At 44.7% G+C, this 21,083-nt stretch overlaps 1 protein-coding gene across 1 annotated transcript in view; it reads right to left on the bottom strand.

Annotated features, from left to right (window-relative positions):
• Nucleotides 1–21,083, bottom strand: part of FBXW11 (F-box and WD repeat domain containing 11) — a 53,878-nt gene that overhangs the window by 24,888 nt on the left and 7,907 nt on the right. The window contains exons 2-3 of the mRNA XM_010141012.1: nucleotides 7,483–7,545; nucleotides 6,233–6,458 (exon numbers count right to left, since the gene is read on the bottom strand). Coding sequence (XP_010139314.1) covers nucleotides 6,233–6,458; nucleotides 7,483–7,545 — 289 coding nt within the window. The remainder of the gene's footprint in view (nucleotides 1–6,232; nucleotides 6,459–7,482; nucleotides 7,546–21,083) is intronic.

Here is a 21,083-nt window from a genome sequence, read left to right on the forward strand (position 1 = left end):
TCCCCATCCCTGGAGGGGTTTCCCAGCCATGTGGAGGTGCTGCTGCGGGACAGGGGTCAGGGGGGACCTGGCGGTGCTGGGGAACAGGGGGACTTGAGGAGTTTAAAGGCCTTTTCCAGCCAAAACGTTTCTGTGTGAGAGGAAAAACCAATACATGTAGCTGAAGAGCATTTGTTCATCTCTTCTATGTAATTTAGAGAAACACGAAAAGCCTTTAAAGAACAGTGAAAGCTCCTACAATGTAAATTAGGCTTATACACATTTTTCAATACCGGTCATAATAACAGATTCAAATAACTGCAATGTAATGAGGTCCAAGTAACTAGTGGGTCTCAAGTCTAATCACTTCCAAACCAGCAACTTCTAACAGCACCATGTCTCAGAGCAGCTTTAAGCTGCACCATCTCCTAGCCTGAAGAAAACACCAGGGTGTTTAAAGGTGTTGTTAAAGTGCTCTTCCAGTCTGCCCCATCCCAATCGTTCTAGTACACAACAACGTTGATGTTCTCAGCTTTGCTTACTTAGATTATATCGGCCTTACTGTGATGTTATGGGATTTGAAACTGTTCAAGTTCTTCTGGAAAACGTCATCACTGAAAGGTCATTTTCAAGAGGTAAATTTAAAATCATGAATCCTTGGGTATCAAGAAGACTAATTAATTGTGCAAAGTGGAAGTTGCAGCTAAAGACAGACACAGATCTGCTGAGCAAGCACGTCTCTGCTTTTTTACGCCATGTTTTAATGGGAACAGACCGAACGGTTATTTTACTCTTCGCTGCAGACAGTCGTGTTCAACACCATCGGACGAGCCTACACAGAGCGGGTGCCTGTCTAGTACATCTGGAACGCTGGCATCGCACCACACAGCCCTCCACGCTTCTTCCCAGCACAGAGCGCTGGACATTTTGGGGAGGAAGAGGAAGAATGTTCTCCACAAAGCATGGCAGTTCCCAAAGCAAACAGTGCAGAGGACATGGCACCTAACTGCAAGCTCCCTCAGCGGAGCAGTACACTGCGGTCCTATATAAAAGGTGTTTAAGGCTCCCATTTCACTGCACGGTTTTTCCTTCACCAGCATTATACAATATCTGAGCTTCGACCAGCCCCCCCTCCCTCTCCAGAGTACTAACAAGTGCATCCACTATCATCCCAGCATGGGTAACACAGTTCAGGGCTATAGGTGTATTACTAGTTACCTTGTGCAGGGATATCAGTCAAATCACTGGGTAATAAAGGAGACTACAGTGCTAAGAAATGACTCGATAATTCGGCTCAACCAGTATCAGGCTACTGGGTTTCAAGGTTACCAATTAAATATAAAAAATGAGTAACTGCAAAGTTTGGAACAAGTTAGAAGAAACTAGAAATAAACACCAAAGCAGGTTACAGTTAAACCAGCAGCCCAGAGGTTACTAAAAAGAGAGGAAAACACCCTGATGACAACAGTATTTCTGCAAAACGCAGAATGACAAGTGCAGACTTTCAGCTTCCAGCTCGCCCAGAACACGAGGACGCTGTCCTGTCCCTCTGTCTGAAAGGCATTTTCAAGCAGCAGTAGCGTGGCAGCAGGGCAGAGGACACACCAGACTAACCACTCCAGGTGTCCTCAATCCTCCTTGGTTAGAAGACAGACACGCTCCAGCCATGCCCGCGTCCCCAAGGAGCCACCAGCGCTAGGTACACTGCTGGCAGGCAACGGAGACAGGACATCTGTCCATGTCTGCACTTTTAAGGTGTCAAAGTCTTTACTCAGGCATCGGAAAGATTGCAGGTGAATGAGCAAATGAACGATGCCAAGTTCATCGAATTGATTTGTATAGTTCTGCCTAACTGGTGTAATTCAGTGAGCCAGTGATCACACACGAACACTAACCGTCTTAGGTGAGGGAAACCTGAACACTTTTAGTCAAAGAGCACTAATCAAACCATAACTCGAGGGTGTTCAAATGATAATCGCGCACACAATAATGTTTACAAGTTTATCTGTTACTGCCATCTCCTGGCAACAAACTAAATCATTATCCTCCCCCGAAAGAGAGGTGTGAACTCTGAGGGCCTGCCAAGTCACCGAGAAGCAACTATCAACAAGGCTATGCTGCAGAGCATCCCTGGAACTCACCAAGCGCATGGTTCTGGTTTGTGGTGGTGGTGGGTTTGGGTTTTCCCCCTCTAACCACCTCTATCATCTTTCAGAAGATGCCGAACAGGTCAGCTTCAGAGCAGAACTCAAAATGTCTTTCAGAGCAAGGACTTGCTGTTCGATAGCAGGCAAGTGGTTTTGAACCAAGCACGAACACTGGAGGAGTTTCCCATGCAGCACACAGCGTATTCCACTGTTAGAAATCCATATCTTGTATATAAAATCCTTCGCGTGAACAAGAATGGATGTGTCATTTAAGTGGCTTCAGAAGAATTTAATTTAGATTACAAATTTGAGGCCATAGGAAAAGTATCTGGATGACAGTCAGGATGGCAGGAGACAGCACCCAGCAGGGCTTGCTTTCTGCCTCAACACCCTTCGGCACAACACAAACGGGATCGCTGACGTCCGTGGTTTTATGATTTCCCATTTAGAAATGGATGTGACGTCTGAGTAATAGAAAGTGCGCATACATCAACTGCTGTTCAACTGCTTTTAGTCCTCCTCCTGCTTGTGAAACACTATTTTTCTAATAGTCTTCCAGATTAAAGCAGTTGCACAGAACCGATTACGAACAACGACATGTGACAAAGCAGGAACATTTTGCATTGTTCAGACTTTCACACATCTGCACGTGAAAGAGCAGTAACAATCCTCTGAAAAAACAGCTGCGAACCTCTGGAGCCAAAGCCACCTCTCACGCTTCAAGCCTGGAACTGCAACCTGAAGGATGGAGCTCGTCCCAAGGCTAAGTCTTTCATGGAGGGATCAGTGTGGCCCTTGAGGCACCACGAGTCACTAATGCCGAATGCCGCCACCTCCTCAGACACAGAGGAGTAGAAAACTCACGGTGTGCCCGAGAGCCGGCCCCAGCATCGCGAAGCAAAGCCTCTCCCCGGCTGTGGGAAGCTACGCTTCAAGAGTGAGAACAGGACCGGGCATTGCGATGTGCTTGGTGCCCGGTGCACAGCTCCGAAGCACCAGGCTAAGACCCAGTCCTTCTCAAAATCCTGGTTTTAAAAAACCATCCCGCTGTCATACACACCAAGCGTTTAGAGCCAGGGCTAGAACACAGTTCCTAAGGAGAGTAACTCTCCACATAAACTCCAAGTACAAGGAAAACCTTCCTTCCTAAGGTGCCATTTCTTTTCTGCAGGCTAGGAATGTTCTCAAGGTGTCTTAGACTTGACTGCTATCTGCAGAAGGACATTTTATGGAACTATCAGACCAAGTATTTGGAGACACAAAACCCAAGTGACCAGAGCTCAGCTTGTTTTTATTCGCTTCACTAACCCAAGGCTTTCTTGCTTGTGGTGTAATCCTAGCAACGAACGCTCATTAAAGCTTAATTGCATTAACCCAAGGGTTTCATTAAAAGGGAGCTGCAATCAGCGACCCCAACTCCACCACAGCGATAACACGCACGTGCACGGCAGCCTGGGACCCTGCACTCCTAACACATGCAGCCTGTCCATCGTGAGGCCAGTATTTCATGGAGTTAAGGGTTAACCATGAATTATATGGCAGAATCCCTTTACCAAGATGAATAATTTTCACAATTCTGTCTAATGCTGGTCACAGTTAAAACCAGTATTTGAAAGGGCAGGAACTCCAGCATTTTCTGATGTTAAAATACATCAATCTCATCTTCTATAAGCACACCGAGCCTGGAAAGCTGCGAACTGAGCACAAATTCTTTGCTTTGCCACCAAGTCTATTCTTTGGATTTTTTACTGCTTGTAAACGTGCACAGATTTCAATTGTTCACACTAAAAAAGATGTCAAGTAAAATTTCTACCCCAATTAATGTAGTAGGATCAGGTCCGAAGCACAGCTACTTAGACAGGCCCACTATGATTATTTCAGACAACATGCAGGACTCGGTTTAAGGCACATTCAGGGCTGCACAGACCCATTTTACAGGAAAAGACAGTGGGCATTTAGTTCCATAAACTGCTTCTGAAAGAGGTGCTAAATGCTATCAATTTTCTTCAGTAAAATGCATCTAGCCCTTATCTATCATTATATATGCTATTATATATTCTATTATTACACTTCTCCAAGAAAAACTCATGCCCAACTCATGCCTCTGCAAGAGCTATTGCAGTTTTATAGAAAATGGTGAAAAATTGCAGCTGTTGTCAATGATAGGTACCAGAGGAAGGTTTGGTTCGTTTTCAATAATCAATTAAAACAATTAAAATCCACAGGGATTTCAAAGCTCAGTGTGTAAATACCACTTTGTATGAAAATGAAACCCAAATGTGGGATGTCAGCTCTATAAAGCTGACTCACAACAGATACGAAACAGTCACTTAGACCATGCATCTGTGCAGGCTTTTACTAGTTTAGAAACAATTTTCCAAAGAAGCCTGGGAGGGTTTTATGTGCCTGACTCAGCATATGGCTCTCTTACAGTTTTAACACACAGAATGGATACGAAAGGGACCTTCTTTCCCAATCCAGGGTGACAAGGTAGTGCTCAAGGGAGTGTCCTGACAGGTAAAAAATCAGTAGGGACAGCAGCAAGAAAAAACGATTTTCATTTAAACAAAGGAATTTTACTTCTTGAAAGACAGTTTCACTTGTCTTAAAGGGATGGATGTCAATCAGCTCACCCTAAGTTCTTGGGTACACTCATACAGACACTCTTCACACACCGCATCACCTTCTCGAAAGGCTGAGTATGGGAACAGTTCCCAGTCTCTGCATCATGAAAAACAACTAAAGTTGTAAACCTAAGTATGTATTTTATAGATACAAATGTGGTGTAAATAAGTGTCAGCTTCTGCAGCTCCCCAAGATTTCTTAGGAATCAATACAAATGGAAGAACTGTGTAACTCCGTATCAGCCCTGAGGCACAGAAGCAAACTAAACCACCTGGTAATCGAAGCTCTACTTGCACCGGACCACCACGACTATTTCACTGGATTGTTTTAGTTAGTCCCAGATGCTCCCTAGAGAAATGCGGTGATTTGAAAGGAAGCTGGAAGACACATCCACACTACCTAAAGGAGACAGCCCTGCTCCAGATGAGCACATTTTTGTGTGTGGCCAACAGGCTAAATCTTCTATAAAAGAACTCCCGTTATAACCGGAGGTGTTGGGGGAAATGATGCTCCCTCCTTTCAGAGACCTCCTTCACATTTTAAGGCCTGTTTTAAGGAAACAGAGCACACGTGAGATTCCTATCGCTTGCTGTGTCCTACCCTACGTTCTTCATTCCCCTCCAACTACCAAGAAGTTCATTTCAACCATGTTTGGCAGATGAGCCAAAATCCCCCCGTTGCCTTCAAAAGTGGAATTCTTCCAGGTTTTGTGAAAATACCCTTGAAAGAACCAAATGAATGATTCACCCAGCAGCAAAAATCCAGGGACACGACTCCTGCCAGAAATTCATGGTAAAACATATACAGCTTACCGGGAGACAGAAAGCTAGATTCTATCCACCCAGTTATTACGGCTCTGTATTCGTTTGAAGAAACGCTCATAGCAAGTGGAGGAACAGATTTCTTATCTGAACTACTGAAACAGGCTTACACCGATCGGTAGCAGAAGAGGGTCTGAGCAACTGAAGGAAGGAATCACAGCTGGACCACACACTAAAAATCCACAAGTGCATTTGCCCTTGAGTCAGTAACAGACCAGACAAACCAGGTTCACTCATCTAAGCAGGCAGCTTTTTACTTAGGATTTAGGGAACTTAAATTAAAATGTAATAAAGACTTCACAAATGAAAACACCTCTGTAGTATTTTCTATGCCTAAGGGGATCGAACAAAAAAGGAATTTAGACCAGAGATACAACTTTTGCGACAAATTGGTTCCAATTCAAACACAAACTACTCTTCAGGATATGCCACTCAAACTACTTTTACACGGAACAACACTGGCATCCAGTGGCCGATTCAATTAATCACAGACATGAGTGTCTCCAGCCACGCTCCTGCCCTTCTGTTCGCTAAGCATCATCACGTCATTTATAAGAGATGCTCTAAACCCGGAGGATGTGGCAAAAGGTTTGCGTACACCTGAAGCATTACACAAAGTATTAATAAACGTGCCTCTTGCTAAAGAAATACTTGGTTTACCTGGTAACGCAGTGATGAAGTCCCGTTGTAACATGGGCTTCAGGTAGGAGTTAATATGTCCATGCTGATAGTGACACATTCGTGAAATAAGGTGTTCCACAAATTCAACTTGATCTGATTCAGACCACTGGTCAAAATATTTAATACACAAGTCTTTTTCCTTTTCGTAGTTTCCTTCTGATGGTCTTTTTCTTGAGACGATCACAGACGAAGTTCCATTACTTATCTGTTTTTGGAGAAGGAATGGCAGTATTTAAATATCAGCCGTAACAACTTGCTCAAGGAAGAGTATATGAGCAGAGGCAAAGAAATCATCAACAAAACTAAATTTTAAAACACATTCTTAAAGCTATGAGTTACACCACCACATAACCTTCATCTTTCACAGGCAAAGGTCAATGAAAGGACTTTGTGCATAACTATAAGTTTTACCTTACACTGAAAGACTTTAATTCCCCTACACCTCTTTACCACTTAAGCACCAAGGGACTGAATTCTTTTTAGAACCAACTTTTCCAGATTAAACCAGTGGTTTCTGCTGCATATTGCAGTCTGCCTCCACACGTGGTTTACGCAGGTTCCAGCAGTTAAAAAAACACATGTAGAGACCTACCAAAGTTGGGTATTTCACGACTCATGTCAGTGTTGAGCTGTTTGTCCACAAATGAGAATTACATGACGTCAAGAGCTTGTTTTGGCTTTGAAAACCAGCTCATGTCAATGTCTGGGACATCCATGTTAGAAAAAAACCCCAACCATTAATATCCTGGGAGCTTTAGCTACAAATAAGGATGCTACGAGAACACCACCCCAGGACTTAACTGCTAATTAGTAACTAGAACCAAAGATTGATGCCAGGCTCTTCTGAGCCCTTCAGGAGACCAAGAGAGCTGCTGGGGAACAACGAAGTAATCCCGAACTTCTTCAAAGCAACCTGGTTGCAACTCCTTGCCACGAGAAGGTGTTGAATTTTTCCTTTTAGACGACAGCTGTGTGCTCAGAAACCTTGACCTGTATCCCCAAGCACCCTTTGACGCAGAATTATCCTTTCAGGGTCAGCACGAATGCAAAATCGGAGAAGATCTAGTAATTTCTCAAGTATTACTCGTCGGCGTCATCCTTCACTTGAAGGCTAAGCTAATTTTAGGATGGTACAGCCAAGGGTGATTACACAGACATAAGGTTTGGGTTCTCAAAAGCAGGAGAATATAAAAACATGCCAACTCCTTCTGTGCCGACGTTAGTCCTACCTGCCATAGGGTATTTTTCTTTGGAGACTCATCTTCATTCTGATCCTCCATTACTGACGTGTTCTAGGAAAAAAAAAAATTATGACTTCAATTTTTTATTCTACGGCAATTCCCTGCTCTACAAGCAATATGAAGAAGCAAATCAACTGAACAGATAAAATTCATTTTCCCAGTGAACGGAATTATCAAAGATTTCTGGCCACAAAACCTGGATTATTATAAATAAATTCCCCTTTTAACTGACATGTTTATCAATTCCATGTGCTGTAAAGATAACTCTCCAACCCCTCTTCAATTTCCTTTGACAGGTTTTCATGCAGCCTTTCAACGCTTTTCTCACTGGGAAATAAATTCACTTTCATCTTATTCAAGCCAAAGTAATTAAACCTGTCAAAGTAATCAACTAGCACTTTCTGCCAAAGTTAAATTGCACACATCTAGTGGGGGGGGGAAATCACTATACACTCTCACATGCAACAGAATACGATTTTTTTTCCAGCTCTGGCTTACCACAGGGAGGAGGGACCGTTCTCCGCAGAACGCCTCTGTAATTCCCCACCGCAGCCTGTGTCCTATAACCCTTGGCAGTCACCATCTTTCCTCACCCTGACTTAATTACAGCTCTCTCCCCACATCCCAACTGCTCCTCCCTGCTGCTTGCTTCCCTTTTGATGGGGAACAGGAGATGTAAGAATTTCTGTCAACATTCAGCTGCAAACATTTCTTCCTGAGCTTACTTCAGACTTTCAAATGTCATTCACTCATTTCCTCCCTTTTTGTGTTTTCACTATCTGCTCCCTGTTGCTGTCCATCCCGCAATTACCACCTACTTCTACCCGACACCGCGCTGCCCATTTTGCGTCCCCCCAGCCCTGTCCTCCCCGTCACTTGTGCCCCGGAGACACCAGCTAACTGGCAGGGGCTATCGCAAAAAACTGAGCGTCTCCAAACATCGTCTGCAGTTATTCCAGCATTCTTCCCCTCCACCAGCTGTCTCGCAGAAAGAGGAACACCACACTCAAGTAAGACACATGATGGGTAAGTCACACAATTCCTTTACTCTTGCCATCAAATTATGGATTAACCCCTTAATGACCTCATGCCCCCCATTCAAAACGCAATTCTACCTCAAAAGCACTCCCCACTTCACCGCCTCTTTCTTGCCCCCAAACCAGACAACTCAGCAAGTTACGAGTATTAGGTCCCATAGAGAACCCTGCTGTGCCTGAAGTCTACCTCGAACCCCTCTCTGCCTCGCAGTTAGGTATGAAAAAAAACCACACCTCACACGGATGAAAAATTACGTTATCAAACCTGTCTCCAGAGGGTGATTGGAAAACTCCAGTCTAACTAGTTACCAAACACATGACAATGACAAATCCAAGGAGGCGGCTAAAAATGGACCCAGGTGGGAAAGCTTCTGTGTCACCCCACAGATACCTGTATCTGAGTGTTTCGGGACGCTCACAGAGCAGTAGCACTGGACAAGCAAACCCTGTTTCCACATTTTCAAGTTTAGAGTCCTGTGAGGGCTGTTCGGGTTATCTGTAACCACACACTGCTCACAACCAGCGCTATCACTGGTGGCCAGCCAGGGGCCAACGATGCTCTCCCACCACAGGCTGCCACAAGAGGGAGCACAAATCAGCCACAGACTTACTGGTACTCAACTGGCCCACACCAGTTAAGCTATTCTGGAAAGCAAACGTGACTCCATAGAATTATGCAGGGGTTTTTAGGTTTTAGTTTATCTTAAATGTTTAGAGATACTCGTTACAGTGATTATATATTGCTAACAGCGTTTTCAATTCCTACGTCCTTCAATGCGTAAGGAACATCTCAGCCCCTTTTGCAGCTGAAGGCTGAAGAGATGCATCGATGCTGTGAGCTAAGAGCAAGGATCGGGAACTCTCACTGAGAAATCACGCACGGGGGGCTTGGGTCACCACATTCATCAGAAATCCCACATTAGACCAATTTAGCCCCAACTGGCTCTCCTTCGGTAGCTCACAGCCAGACTGTGCCATCACTTTCTTCTGCTCCTTTATTGGGAAGCACCTCTGAGGTCATTCCTACCTTTCCCTGCGATGCAGACTAAGAACTGTCTCCTCAATGTTATGTTTTGTCATTTTAGGAACATGCAGTAACACTACAGCAGAGCAGCACTGTAACTCAAAGTGAACAAGAGCACAAACTTCACCAGGACGGTCCCACTTCCTCCCCAGGCAGGCTGCAGAGCAAGTTTGTGGATTGGTGTGCACCTACTCAATTCCCCGGGGCCTCTGTTGCTGCCTAAGTAAAGAAAAGGGGGTAGCAAGTGTTAGGGAGATGCTACCTCCTTGGCACATCCACTGACCCAAGGGACAAGCAGGTCCCCCTCTCTGCTTGTCCCTCCTCCTTCGGAGCGCCAGAGCAGACCCTTGGCTAACACCACTGCCTTAGATCCACAAACGGGTGACCTGGCACAGGCAGTACAGTACTGCTGAGAGCTATTTCCATGTCCTCTCAACATCTGGGCCACGCATGCGAGGGCAGACTACACAGACTGGTTTTCACACTGGAAATTCAATATTGTACTTATATATTTAACCGGGAAGTAGGCAGCTGCCTTCATTCAATGGTATCTGCTATTACAGTGGCTATTGCATTTGCTCTCTTTTCCCATCCAAAATTCAGTCCACATTTTCTTACTGTATTTTGGAGCTCGAGGGCTTTAACCCTTCATTCTTTCCCCTTCTGCTCCCAAATACATAGCTTGGTTTTCCTATATCTCCCTAATAAGGTTGCTCTACTTTGGTCTTACAACACTAAAATTTCAGGGTCATTCCCCAGATCACACACATTCTGACTCAGGCTCTAATGCGTCTCTAAAGCACTTCAGCTACTAACCAACGACTGAAAGATGACGGGGTGGATCTGTCCTGTTGTCTCGAAGAAGCAATTAGACAACTCTAATCTGTCCTGTACATCCACAGCACTTGGCAAATGAGGAATTTCAAAATTCCTGAGAGCTGGTGTCACTAGCCCTTGCCCGGGAAGGCCTCCAGCTCTTGCGCAAGAAGATAGGCATCGACAAGCTCAGCTCTTCTCTTCATCATGCTGTTCCTTTCCCTCGACCTGCGCCTGGCTGCTTACCCCACACCCCACCCACCCTCTAACATAAAGCTGTTGTGCTGGCCACCTCCGCGGGTGTGCTGGTTCGGGCTGGGATTAGGGTTAATTTTCTTCTCAGTAGCTGCTATGGGGCTGTGTTTTGGATCTGTGCTGGAAACCGTGTTGAGAACACAGGGGTGTTTTCGTTACTGCTGAGTAGTGCTTACACACTTTACTTACACGCCTTTCTGCTCCTCACCCCACCAGCGAGCAGGCTGGGGGTGCACGAGGAGCTGGGAGGGCACACAGGCGAGACAGCCGACCAAGGGATATCCCAGACCGTATGATGTCACAGTCAGCATATAAAGCTGGGGGAAGGAGGAGGAAGAGGGGGACATTCAGAGTTACAGCATTTTGTCTTCCCAAGAAATTGCTACGATGGAGCCTGGCTTTCCTGGAGACAGCTGAACAAACACCTGCCTGCCATGGGAAGCGGTGAATTAATTCCTTGGCTTGCTTTGCTTGCACCTGCAGCTTTTGCTTTCCCTGTTAAATTGTCTTTATCTCAACCCACGGGTTTTCTCACTTTTACTCTTCTGATTCTCTCTCCGTCCCACCGGAGGGGAGTGAGCGAATGGCTGTGTGGGGCTGAGCTGCTGGCTGGGGTCAAACCATGACAGTAAGTTTCCCAAGTAGCTTTAAAGTGGCATTAGGACAGACTTCATTCCATTGTCCTGCAGCTCTGCTGCTGAACAGCATCCAGACCTGGTGCAAACGATGACCTCTCATTCCAGTTGCTCTGGCAAGGCCGTGAGCCCCTGCAATACAACCGATCTGCTCTTGCAGTTTGTGATACAACAGGCTTGATTCTTCACCCCCACAACCACAAGAGCCTAGCAGCTTCTCAGTGGAAGCGCAGCTTCTAAATATTGTCAATTAATCCTGTTTATAAGTTCATTTTTTCCAGAGATTCTTGTTAAGTTGCTCACAGCTCTTGCAAAAGTAGAATGATTATTTCCAACTAGCTGTCATGCCTTAATTAGTCAGCCCTGAACCAGCGCTCTCCATCCCCTACTGGGAATGTGAGCAGCAGCGGGGTGATAACAATGGGTCTAAGCGGAGATGTTTTCCATCGCCTTACAGCTGTTATAACCCAACTTGAATAAGAGAAAAGCCTCTGTCTTTATTTTCACTAGTGGTAAAACCAGCAATGGCAGTAAAGTTCACTAATTGCTCCACAAGCCATAGAATTTTTAAGCTCATTTCCAAAAGATTTGCATCCCCTATTCCTGCCTAGTGCTGCAGTAACTTCAAGCTTTCTTTAGTCTTTCTGCTCCACAATACCCAAGTCTTTGGGGTTCCTATAGGTGCAGATGAACATGACAAACAGGTCCAAAAATCACTGGGGGAAAAAGAGGTACTGACAAGCAACTACATAAAGTTCATTTCCTGTGGAGACTATGAAAAGCTTACAAAATAAAAACAACCAGGCAAAAAATTTGTAATTATTTTAAAGCTTTCAATTAAGATCCTTAGATACCTGATGGCAACTAAAACTGGCATCTCAAGCACGACAGTTCCGCGTTATGTAGGACATTAGGTGCAAAAGCATCTGGGTGTTTCTGTAGGTGAGCAGCACTTGGCCCACAAAAGGCTCATCTCACTCATGAGATACACGGAAAAAAAGCTGCCTCTTCATTTCAGATTTCTACCAGGTTTCTGTTAGCTACAGGCAGGTCCTGCTCCAGGACTTGGGAGTGCCTTTAAGTCACTTAATTGACTCTGAGGAGAAACAGCACGGTGCAGCTTTGTTCCTTAACCCAGTTTTAGTCCCAGTATCGAGCGAGCAATTACAGCTGTGATCGCAGTAACCCTGGGAACTGTGACAAGACACCCAAGCAGCAGCAGAGGTACCTAGCAGGGCACAAAACACTGCTGACTTTGATGAGAAACTTCTCTCCCAAAGAACAGGATACAAAGGATGGATGGACCAAACCAGACAATAGCGGGGTTAGCGTGAAAAAAAGAGAAGAGCGCTCTGCAATTATTGTATTTTCAGCTGTACCAAAGGGAAGTGAGAGAAAACAAGACCTGCTCTTTCGCACTACCCTTGAGACTACACCAGTAATTCTCATCCAAGACCACGTGAAGTCTTTGAAAATATAATTTTTGACAAAACTCCTACTCAGTGGAAAAGATACCGGGAAATTTGTTAAAATTACAAAATAACCAAATCTAATCAAAACAGCTCAGCCCAACAGCCTCTGGTCTCCTTCAACAAATCACATCTACATCTGACTTTAGAGAAGATAGAGAAATGATAAAAAATAACTAATATATACTCATCTATCTTGACATCAAACCCAGCAGATTAAGCTCGAGCTCTGTATACTCAAATCACCTCCTGAAACCAGCTCTGCCAGCACAGGGACCGCTGGTGGTATTAATTACACACCCAGAGGAGGAGAGGAATCTGCCGACCGTCCTCGGTGCCGGCCGGACCACAGCAGTGAGCAGAAAGCTGGGTAACCATCGTGACCATCTAAAAGCGATGCGCACGTGTCCCTCATGGCTTCTTGCTTCTAACATAGCCAGAAAGGCCCGAATGGTTTAAAGCGTTTCAAAACGGGTGCAAGCCTCTCCTTGGGACGTTAATGGGCACCATTTCCTAACCCAGGAACGTGTTCAACCGTGTTTATTAACAACATCTTGATACTTGATCAGGTATAGGAGGGGATTTTCTTCTTTTAATTACTGAGAGGCTCCTAATAAACATACACTGTAGCACAAACACTAAACAGCTGGAGAACCACTAAACTGCACAAGACGTGAATCAACTCATCACCCAGCAAGGACCAAATCCTTTACGTCTCGCACTCTCAAAACCTGTATGTACCAGCCTGAAAGGAAGGCAAAAACGCTGCAGTGCTTCCACACACCAGGTCAGAAAATGGTCGCTGACAGCATGTGCTCAGCGCAACCATGCGGAGATGTGTCACATCAAAAAGTCCTTCAGAAGCAGAGCCACAGAAAGACAGAAAAGATCCCCCTGTCACCAGAGCAGGGATAAGAAGGTACAGACGGTCACTCAGAACTGGCCAATAAAGATGTTTGGCTTCACAGAGCAGACAGCACCAGCAACAACACACCCCCAGCCCCGGGTTTAACCTCACACAGGTTGCCTACAGAAAACCATTCCTTGCAGTATTTCTCCATTAATTATGTAACGAGATAAAACAAGCTTTTAATTTACTGAGATAATCAAGTCATACCTTTACGCAAAGAAACAAACAAACAAAAATGATTTCTTGAGAAAAGTAAACAATAGAGCCCATGACCAAATGGGGCTCTCCAAATAAAGAGTCTATGAAGATATTTGATGGTGGATAAACTCAATCTGCAGCCCATGGTCACTACAAAGCACTTTGAAAACCAAGCTCTAAGGCTCATCAAGTTGAACTTGATTTGGTTTCCAGCAGTCCTGCGAGGAGCAGGGAGTTGGACTCAATGATCCCTTGAGATACTCAACCGTGGAAGTTAACTCTGCTGGCCATGGGCATGGCTATATTTAACAGCAGTATTAGTATAACTGCTTGTTTCAGCTTCAGCTAACTACTGAGCTGAGCGCTGGGGATCTGCACAAATTAAGCTCAATACGTTTCCTTTCTTACCTAGCTGGCTATTCTCCCAGTTGCCTGGGTTTTTTTTAGTGCAGTTATTGCTGGAAGCTCAAACAAAAATATACCTGAAATACTAAAAGAGGCTACCAAGACCCAACAGCTGAAGACAAAATTAGAAAAAACCCTCATGCTGAAAATAAAGCGTAATTTTTATTCGGCCTCTGACTAACCACCAAGGAGTTTATAGGGAGGCAGGGCCAGCTCGGGACCAGCAGAGACCTATCCACATTGTATTTTCCGTCGCTAACACCAAACACCGCAGTTTGACTACAGGTTGTGGGTGGGATGGTTTTTTAAAAGATCCTGATCACTTTTACACACCCAGTTTGACTCCTCTCAAGGAGCTACTTTTGAGGAGCTTTTGTCCAGAGCAGTCCATCCTCCTAAACTAACAGCTGCCTGCTCCTGTCTCTGCTCAGAGAAAGAAAACCACAAGTCATTCTTCACCTACACGTTCCAGAACAGTCATTTCGGCAGGTCCAAAAGAATACAAGCAGGTACTGAACAGCTTCTCTCGTTTAATCACTGCTGCTTTCATGATGGGCAGCTAGTACCACTATCTTAACTTTGCCTCTGAAGCGCCAGTCCTAACCTCCTTACAAAATTAATTTGCTGATCTTCTGTAAGTACAGAACAGCATCTCTTAATATTCAGCATGTCTGACTTCACATGAAGTTAATCTCGGCAGTCAGGTCAGCGGGGCTGTGTCCACACAGGACTGAACTACTTGTTTTGAAAATTAAAATTCTACGCCAAACCGACCAGCAGTTCAGGATTACTCTTCTGACCCAACTCCACCAAACACTACGCAAGGGCTCTGACCGCCCCCCGCAGCTTTCGGTGACGGCTCAGCATGTTGTAAGCAGTTGTAGGCACAAGCTGCGCTCTGAAATCACCTGGCAGAGCAGTTTGCTTGTTGGTTCATACCCCAACCTGCCAGTGAAGAACCCTGACAGCGAAAATCCCTCTGCCGGCTTTTAGGGCTTCAAGAAGAGTGCAACACAGACTCTCACCAAAACCAGTATAAAAAAAAAAAAATATTCACTGATGAAACTAGGAGACAATCTAGGATGCAATTTTAAAAAGTGCTGCTTTTATCCCAATTACCAGGGATTTGCCAGCCTGCCTGTATTTCCACTCCACAAACTGATATCACTACAAAAAAACCCCCAATTATCGCAATCCAGAGAGACAGCCAGTATTTTCAGCAACAGGTACAGTTTCTAAAATTGGATGGGGAGGACGCTTTTGATCCGACAGCCAATTCAAGTTCCCTGTGCTTTTTTTTTTTAATGTATAAATATGTAACAGCTTATTTCGTTCTAGGGGCAGGCTGACCTCAACAGGTACTGCAGGACCGTGTCTAACACGCTCCTCGTGTAACTGATTCAAAGACACCTCAACTCTCATTCCATTTTCGGAGCGTCTCGAGTAAAGAGTCGGGAATCAAACCTGCCTGCATCCATCCCGAATTAATACGTTGTATTTACAAGGCCTATGAGGACCGACTTGTGTACTTGTAGTGATTCGATGACTCATTCCTGCACCATTCCGAGTGCTGAACCATGAAAGCTTGCAAAATTTGCTGAATATAAATACTTTGAGTACTAAATAAATCTATTTTTCATCATTTTCTCCACACCTGCCCCTCAAAACTGAAAGTTTCATGCAAAATCAGCTTACTAAAAAAAGGGAAATGCTGTTTTAAACTCAGCTTGGGGGCTATGTTAAGCCTCGCTGTAACATTTCCCACCGTGGCTCGGCTCAAGTCGGTAGTTGAACAATTCTGAATCTGTAATAATAAGAATATTAGTTGTGGAGGAGCAGCCAGCAAGTCTTCCCGCAAGGCTCCACCTGAGCTGCACTAAGCATCTTCTACTTTAGAGGAAAAGTGGCTTTATTTTCTGACCTGCTGGATCCGGCAGCCCTTTCCCAGCCCAACAGGAGCGGGTACCTTCAGCTTGGTTTTCAGCTCTCTGGGCTCCTGCCTCTCCCTCTGCTCTTCCTGGCAGATACTGTCCGTGTGCAGGACATGAGCAATCCACATTCCTGCCCAGAGCCGCAAAATCTCAATACTCCAGCAGTCCATTAAAGCACTTCTCAGGCTTATCCTCGACATCGCTGCAAACGGCTGCGATCACTGTCCTAAAGCATTTCTGAACTAACCATCACCAGAGTACAAATACCCCCAAAGTGACATCCTTTCTGCCTGAAATAATAATTCTAACAGGAAAATGTTTACATCAGAACTGTCGGAATATGGCTCGACAAAGGGGCTGTAGAAAGGTACAGAGGCACCAGGAGCCTGACACTGGTTTTCTTTATTCTTTTTAATTAAGAGAAGATACTTCGAGTTCTCAGCTACTACTACTATTATTGGTTTTGCACTAGTAACAATAGTTCATCTAATTAATTTTCCAAATAAATCTATTTAGGTAGAACCTATTTGCACTTCTAATGTTAATCCATCACAAAGCAAAACAGCGTTTCCTCTGCACATTTAACACTCAAATTCTGTTGCCTATACAGTGAACTCGTTGAGACTACCTGAGTAAACACAACACGTTTTCACAGCTTCCACTGCATCAGACACTTGTCTCGTGTGCTACATATTTGTTCAGACCATTAGTATCTGCTACTGTACCAAAAACTACTCTAAATACCTGTGTTTTGTTAGGCAGTTAGGAGAATTAGGTACGTCAAGTATTTTTTTTTTTTTTAGTATAATGGAAATATTATTTACTACCTTAGAAACTAAGAAGAGGCCCTTTAGCTTTTATTTCCCATATAAAAAGCATAGTGCAAAGGAAAACAAACTGTTTAGAAAGTCACCTTTCCCCGCTGACTGCTCAGATTAGTACATCCCTCAGAACCACTTGAACCGAGGAATTTCAGCGCACAGCCAGCAGCTGACTTCAAGGACTCCCTAAGCAGCCAAGCCTTTTCAGAGCCGACCGGTGCATCCCTCGACACCCTATTTTAACATCGGCCCTCGCATCTCATAGCCCCCAGGTCCTGCCCTGCACCTCTGGCCCAGCCGGCAGCTCAGCCAGAGCATCGCTTCCGAAAGTGTGTGCACCGGGTGGAGTGCACACGCGTGTGCCGTCGGGCAGGAGGCAAAATTCAAATTATGCTTTGTGCTGTACAACGCTGGGTAGCAAAGCTGCAAATCGCACATTTTTCTCTCCATTATGCTTCTGGGTAAACGAGGCACAAAACACCCTGGTCTCCTCTACACAATTAATAAGCCTGTTAACAGTATTTCAGACTAAAGGTAGGATAAACAACATCTCAGAAGCAACTTTCAGGCTAAGGTGGTAATTAGATGACTTTGGATTCATCAAAAATAAATTAGCCTCTGTTAAAATTAACTACAGCAGCAACTCGACTGCCTGGTGCAAAGTTAAAATACTTCAAGGGTTATTCCCAGATTCCAAGAGTGAATTTAGGTTCAGCTCTCTGCTGCTGGTTCCATGTGGAACCAGCTCTGTCCAAAGGCAGTCACCTCAGCGCGCCAGCCAGAAGCCAGGCACAACCCTCAACACGAAGGTGTCTAAAAACACGAAGGACAGGATGCTAATGGGCATCAGAAATACAGACACTGCAGCCAGCTCAGGATCCACCTCACTAAGCCAGTGTTACAATTTTTTTTCTTATATCCACCATGCATAACACATGCACTGGTGCTCCCCACCTTCTTCTTCCCCCAAGTCCTGCAGACCTTCAGCCCTCGAGCACAACGCCACCGGGCACAGCGGAAGGGAAGCAGCAGATGTATTCCCAGCTCGAGCAAAGTGGCTGAGTGAACACAAACCCCACACATCGAAGCACGCAGCACTGAACAGTAATTTAAAAATAAGCAACTCCAAACACCTACAAGCCCCCAGCCACAGATTCCCAGGCATTCCGCACTAATGCACTGGGACTGGAGAACAAAAGCAGCTATAAGGTTCAGCCAGACATTCAATACTTTCCTCCAAGCACTTCTATGTATTTTCTCTATTTTTTTCTAAGACCAGATTCTAGCATTTCATCCTCTACATCCCTTCTTTCCTGGCCAGAACTACATCAGAATTTATTCTCATTCTTTGGTTTTTGCTCTTCCCCAAGGACTAGCAAAACTTCAACTGGATTTTGAAGAGGTTTTTATACAACTTTTCTCTGTGAAAGTTATAAAAAGGTTACTCAGAAACACTGAAGAGTGTGAAATAATAAAACTGCAGTCATCCTCAATTGTCTGTCTTTTGCAAAATAGAAGGTATTTGCACACAAAAAAAGACAGAAAAAGTAGTCGCCACGAAAAAATATTCAGGAAAACTGAAGTCTGAAGCCAGTCAGCTACTCCAGGACAGAACCCTGTGCTGGTTTAAGTCCAGTTTTTCTCCTCCAAAGATGTACAGCAGCGTATTCCAGCTTTGGCAACTCATGGAACTGTTATCAGCTCATCGGAACTACTCAGGAAATCCTAATCACTCCTTAATTGCCTGAAGAACAATCTCTTTCTTACACACCATTTCAGCCTGGTTTTATAATTGCTGATATCCAAGCAACCGCAAACCTGGAGAAAACCTTATCTCACAACGGCTGCAGACTAACTTCAGCTACAGAAAGGAGCCTTCGCTAGTGCAAGATGTGAAAAAATACGCCCATCACTTCTCAAAGACCCACTGGGGGAGTCAGCCAGACACTCCCCTTTCAAGGGCTGATTTCATCTTGGTTTTAAAAGGAATGTGCAAGTGCATAATTTAGATATCACACGATTTATGTAACGGCTGTCCAAATGCTCCTGACCCGTAAGGCCAGCACCACTTCACCCCCTACAACTTCAAGACAGGGTTGATTAACGCAAACAGCACGTCATTGTAAGCCTCCACAGAAAAGGATTTGAGAACGGGAGGAGCACTTGCCCAGCGTGTCAGGTTCCTCTTTTTGGAAGATTATTTTTAATCTATAGCACACCAGTGACTTACTCTGCGTTTCAGCACACCACGGGGTGGGGGGTAAATGAGAGGTGGAAGCTGCTGCACGGGGCGGTGGATCGAAAAGGCAGCAGCCAGCCGAAACCAACGTCCTGTGCACTGGTGCCGTGACCACCGCAGCGTACCAGCACCCACCTCCCGGAGTCCTAAAGACGGCTGGGTTTGGTGTCACGCCACTGGCAGAACTGCTGCGTGTTTGCTTTGCCTCACGAGAGAAGGGCAGCGATACCCAAAGCGCCAGCTATGGCTTCTGGGGCCTCATCCGGAATCGGAAAGGGCTTTTCCTTCCGAGCAGCTGCACTGAAGAGTAACTTTGAGGGTAGCAGGGCTCAGAAAGGGTTTAATAATTACTGCAGGACAACATAAGAGCCTCCCCAGCAGCACAGTGACAATGACCTAGCAGCAGCCACCCTGCAGCTCCACTATTCAGGTACTCAATTCAAAGGCATTGAGCCCAATTTTTACTGGTTTTTCCCCAAATCTGCACTTCGGTCTAAGCTTGACACCTTCAGGTTACATTTGCTCCAACAACCTGAGCTTAGCTGTTCAGAACTGGAACACTACAGCAAACCCTTTTTTCATTATTACATGCGTTGAATGTAAGTTCAAAAGCAGACAAAGTTATTTCATATTTTCAAAGTTCAAGTGTGTGTCCAAATCCTGCAATCATCTACACAGCTTTCCAGATAACTTCACTTGATCCTTTAAATTATTTAATTAAAAGCATAATTTAATTAGTAAATTAAAGGGCATTAAAGGGCATTTAATTATTAGTACTAACTCAGAGAGAGAACTTCAAAGTCCACTTTCATTCATTAGTAATTTTTTCAATTTCATTTAAGTTTTTAAAATTTTCTATCAAATTTAAGCTCTAACAGCCCTAATCCACTCCATGAGGTTCAACATTTATCAGGCACCATCTGCAAGGAAAACAGCTGAAGGGTCCATAGACATGCCAAAGACGTTTGCATTCAGACATTCCCCAGTAAATATTTAGCCTTTTATTATTCAAAAATACTATTTTAAAAAGTAGAATAGATTTAAAAAAAGAAGCAGTATAGAAGTATAGTTTGGATCGTCCCTAAAGCCTGGCTTAATAATTGCACCAAAAACTGTGTGTGACCTTGAGGAACACAAAAACCGAATTAAAAAGCAAAGGGTTCAGCCTCAACAGCTGAGAGTTTCTACAAACACCAGTATGACGCCAAAGCCAGCACTTAGAAAGGAACTGAACAGGTTGGGATGAAGACAACCTACATTATTTCTCTAGGGCAACAAAGTCAACTCAACTGTAAGAGCCACTTGTCCGAAGACCACCCTGTGCCCTGAAGTAATACCCTTCCATAGCAAGGCTTTGCAAACATGACTATTCCGCTAGGGAAATATCATGCAAAGTAGTAACCGGTTTTGGTTATCGTTCCTTCTTTCTCTGCTGTACCTCTTCTTCCACGCTTGACAGATGGACGGGGTAAAGCTCGCTCAATCCAGCTGCTGGGTTTGCAGGTAGCTGTCCTATCCAACACCTCCTTTGATTTATTTGGATTCTACCACCATTTCAAAGGACCCCCCAAACCAAACCGCGTTCCATAAAGACTCTCTTAAGCCACAGCCTTCAAGACCTAAAGAACAACTCACTGGATGCAAACAGAGGTGGCCCAGGGAAACCAAGGAGCGGCCTCCCTGCTAAACACCCCCAGAACTTCTCACACTGAAAGAACAAATGTCCTTGTGATGACGCAGTGGAAACATTAATACCAGCAAAATCACTACTTACACTGGTATCAAGACTGCTGCTTAGTTCCCCACAAGCAAGGGACTGATCCTCCTGTCAGAGACGTTTCTGACAAGA

This window comes from Buceros rhinoceros, unplaced genomic scaffold, assembly GCF_000710305.1.
Source record: "Buceros rhinoceros silvestris isolate BGI_N320 unplaced genomic scaffold, ASM71030v1 scaffold9468, whole genome shotgun sequence".
Lineage (NCBI taxonomy): Eukaryota > Metazoa > Chordata > Aves > Bucerotiformes > Bucerotidae > Buceros > Buceros rhinoceros.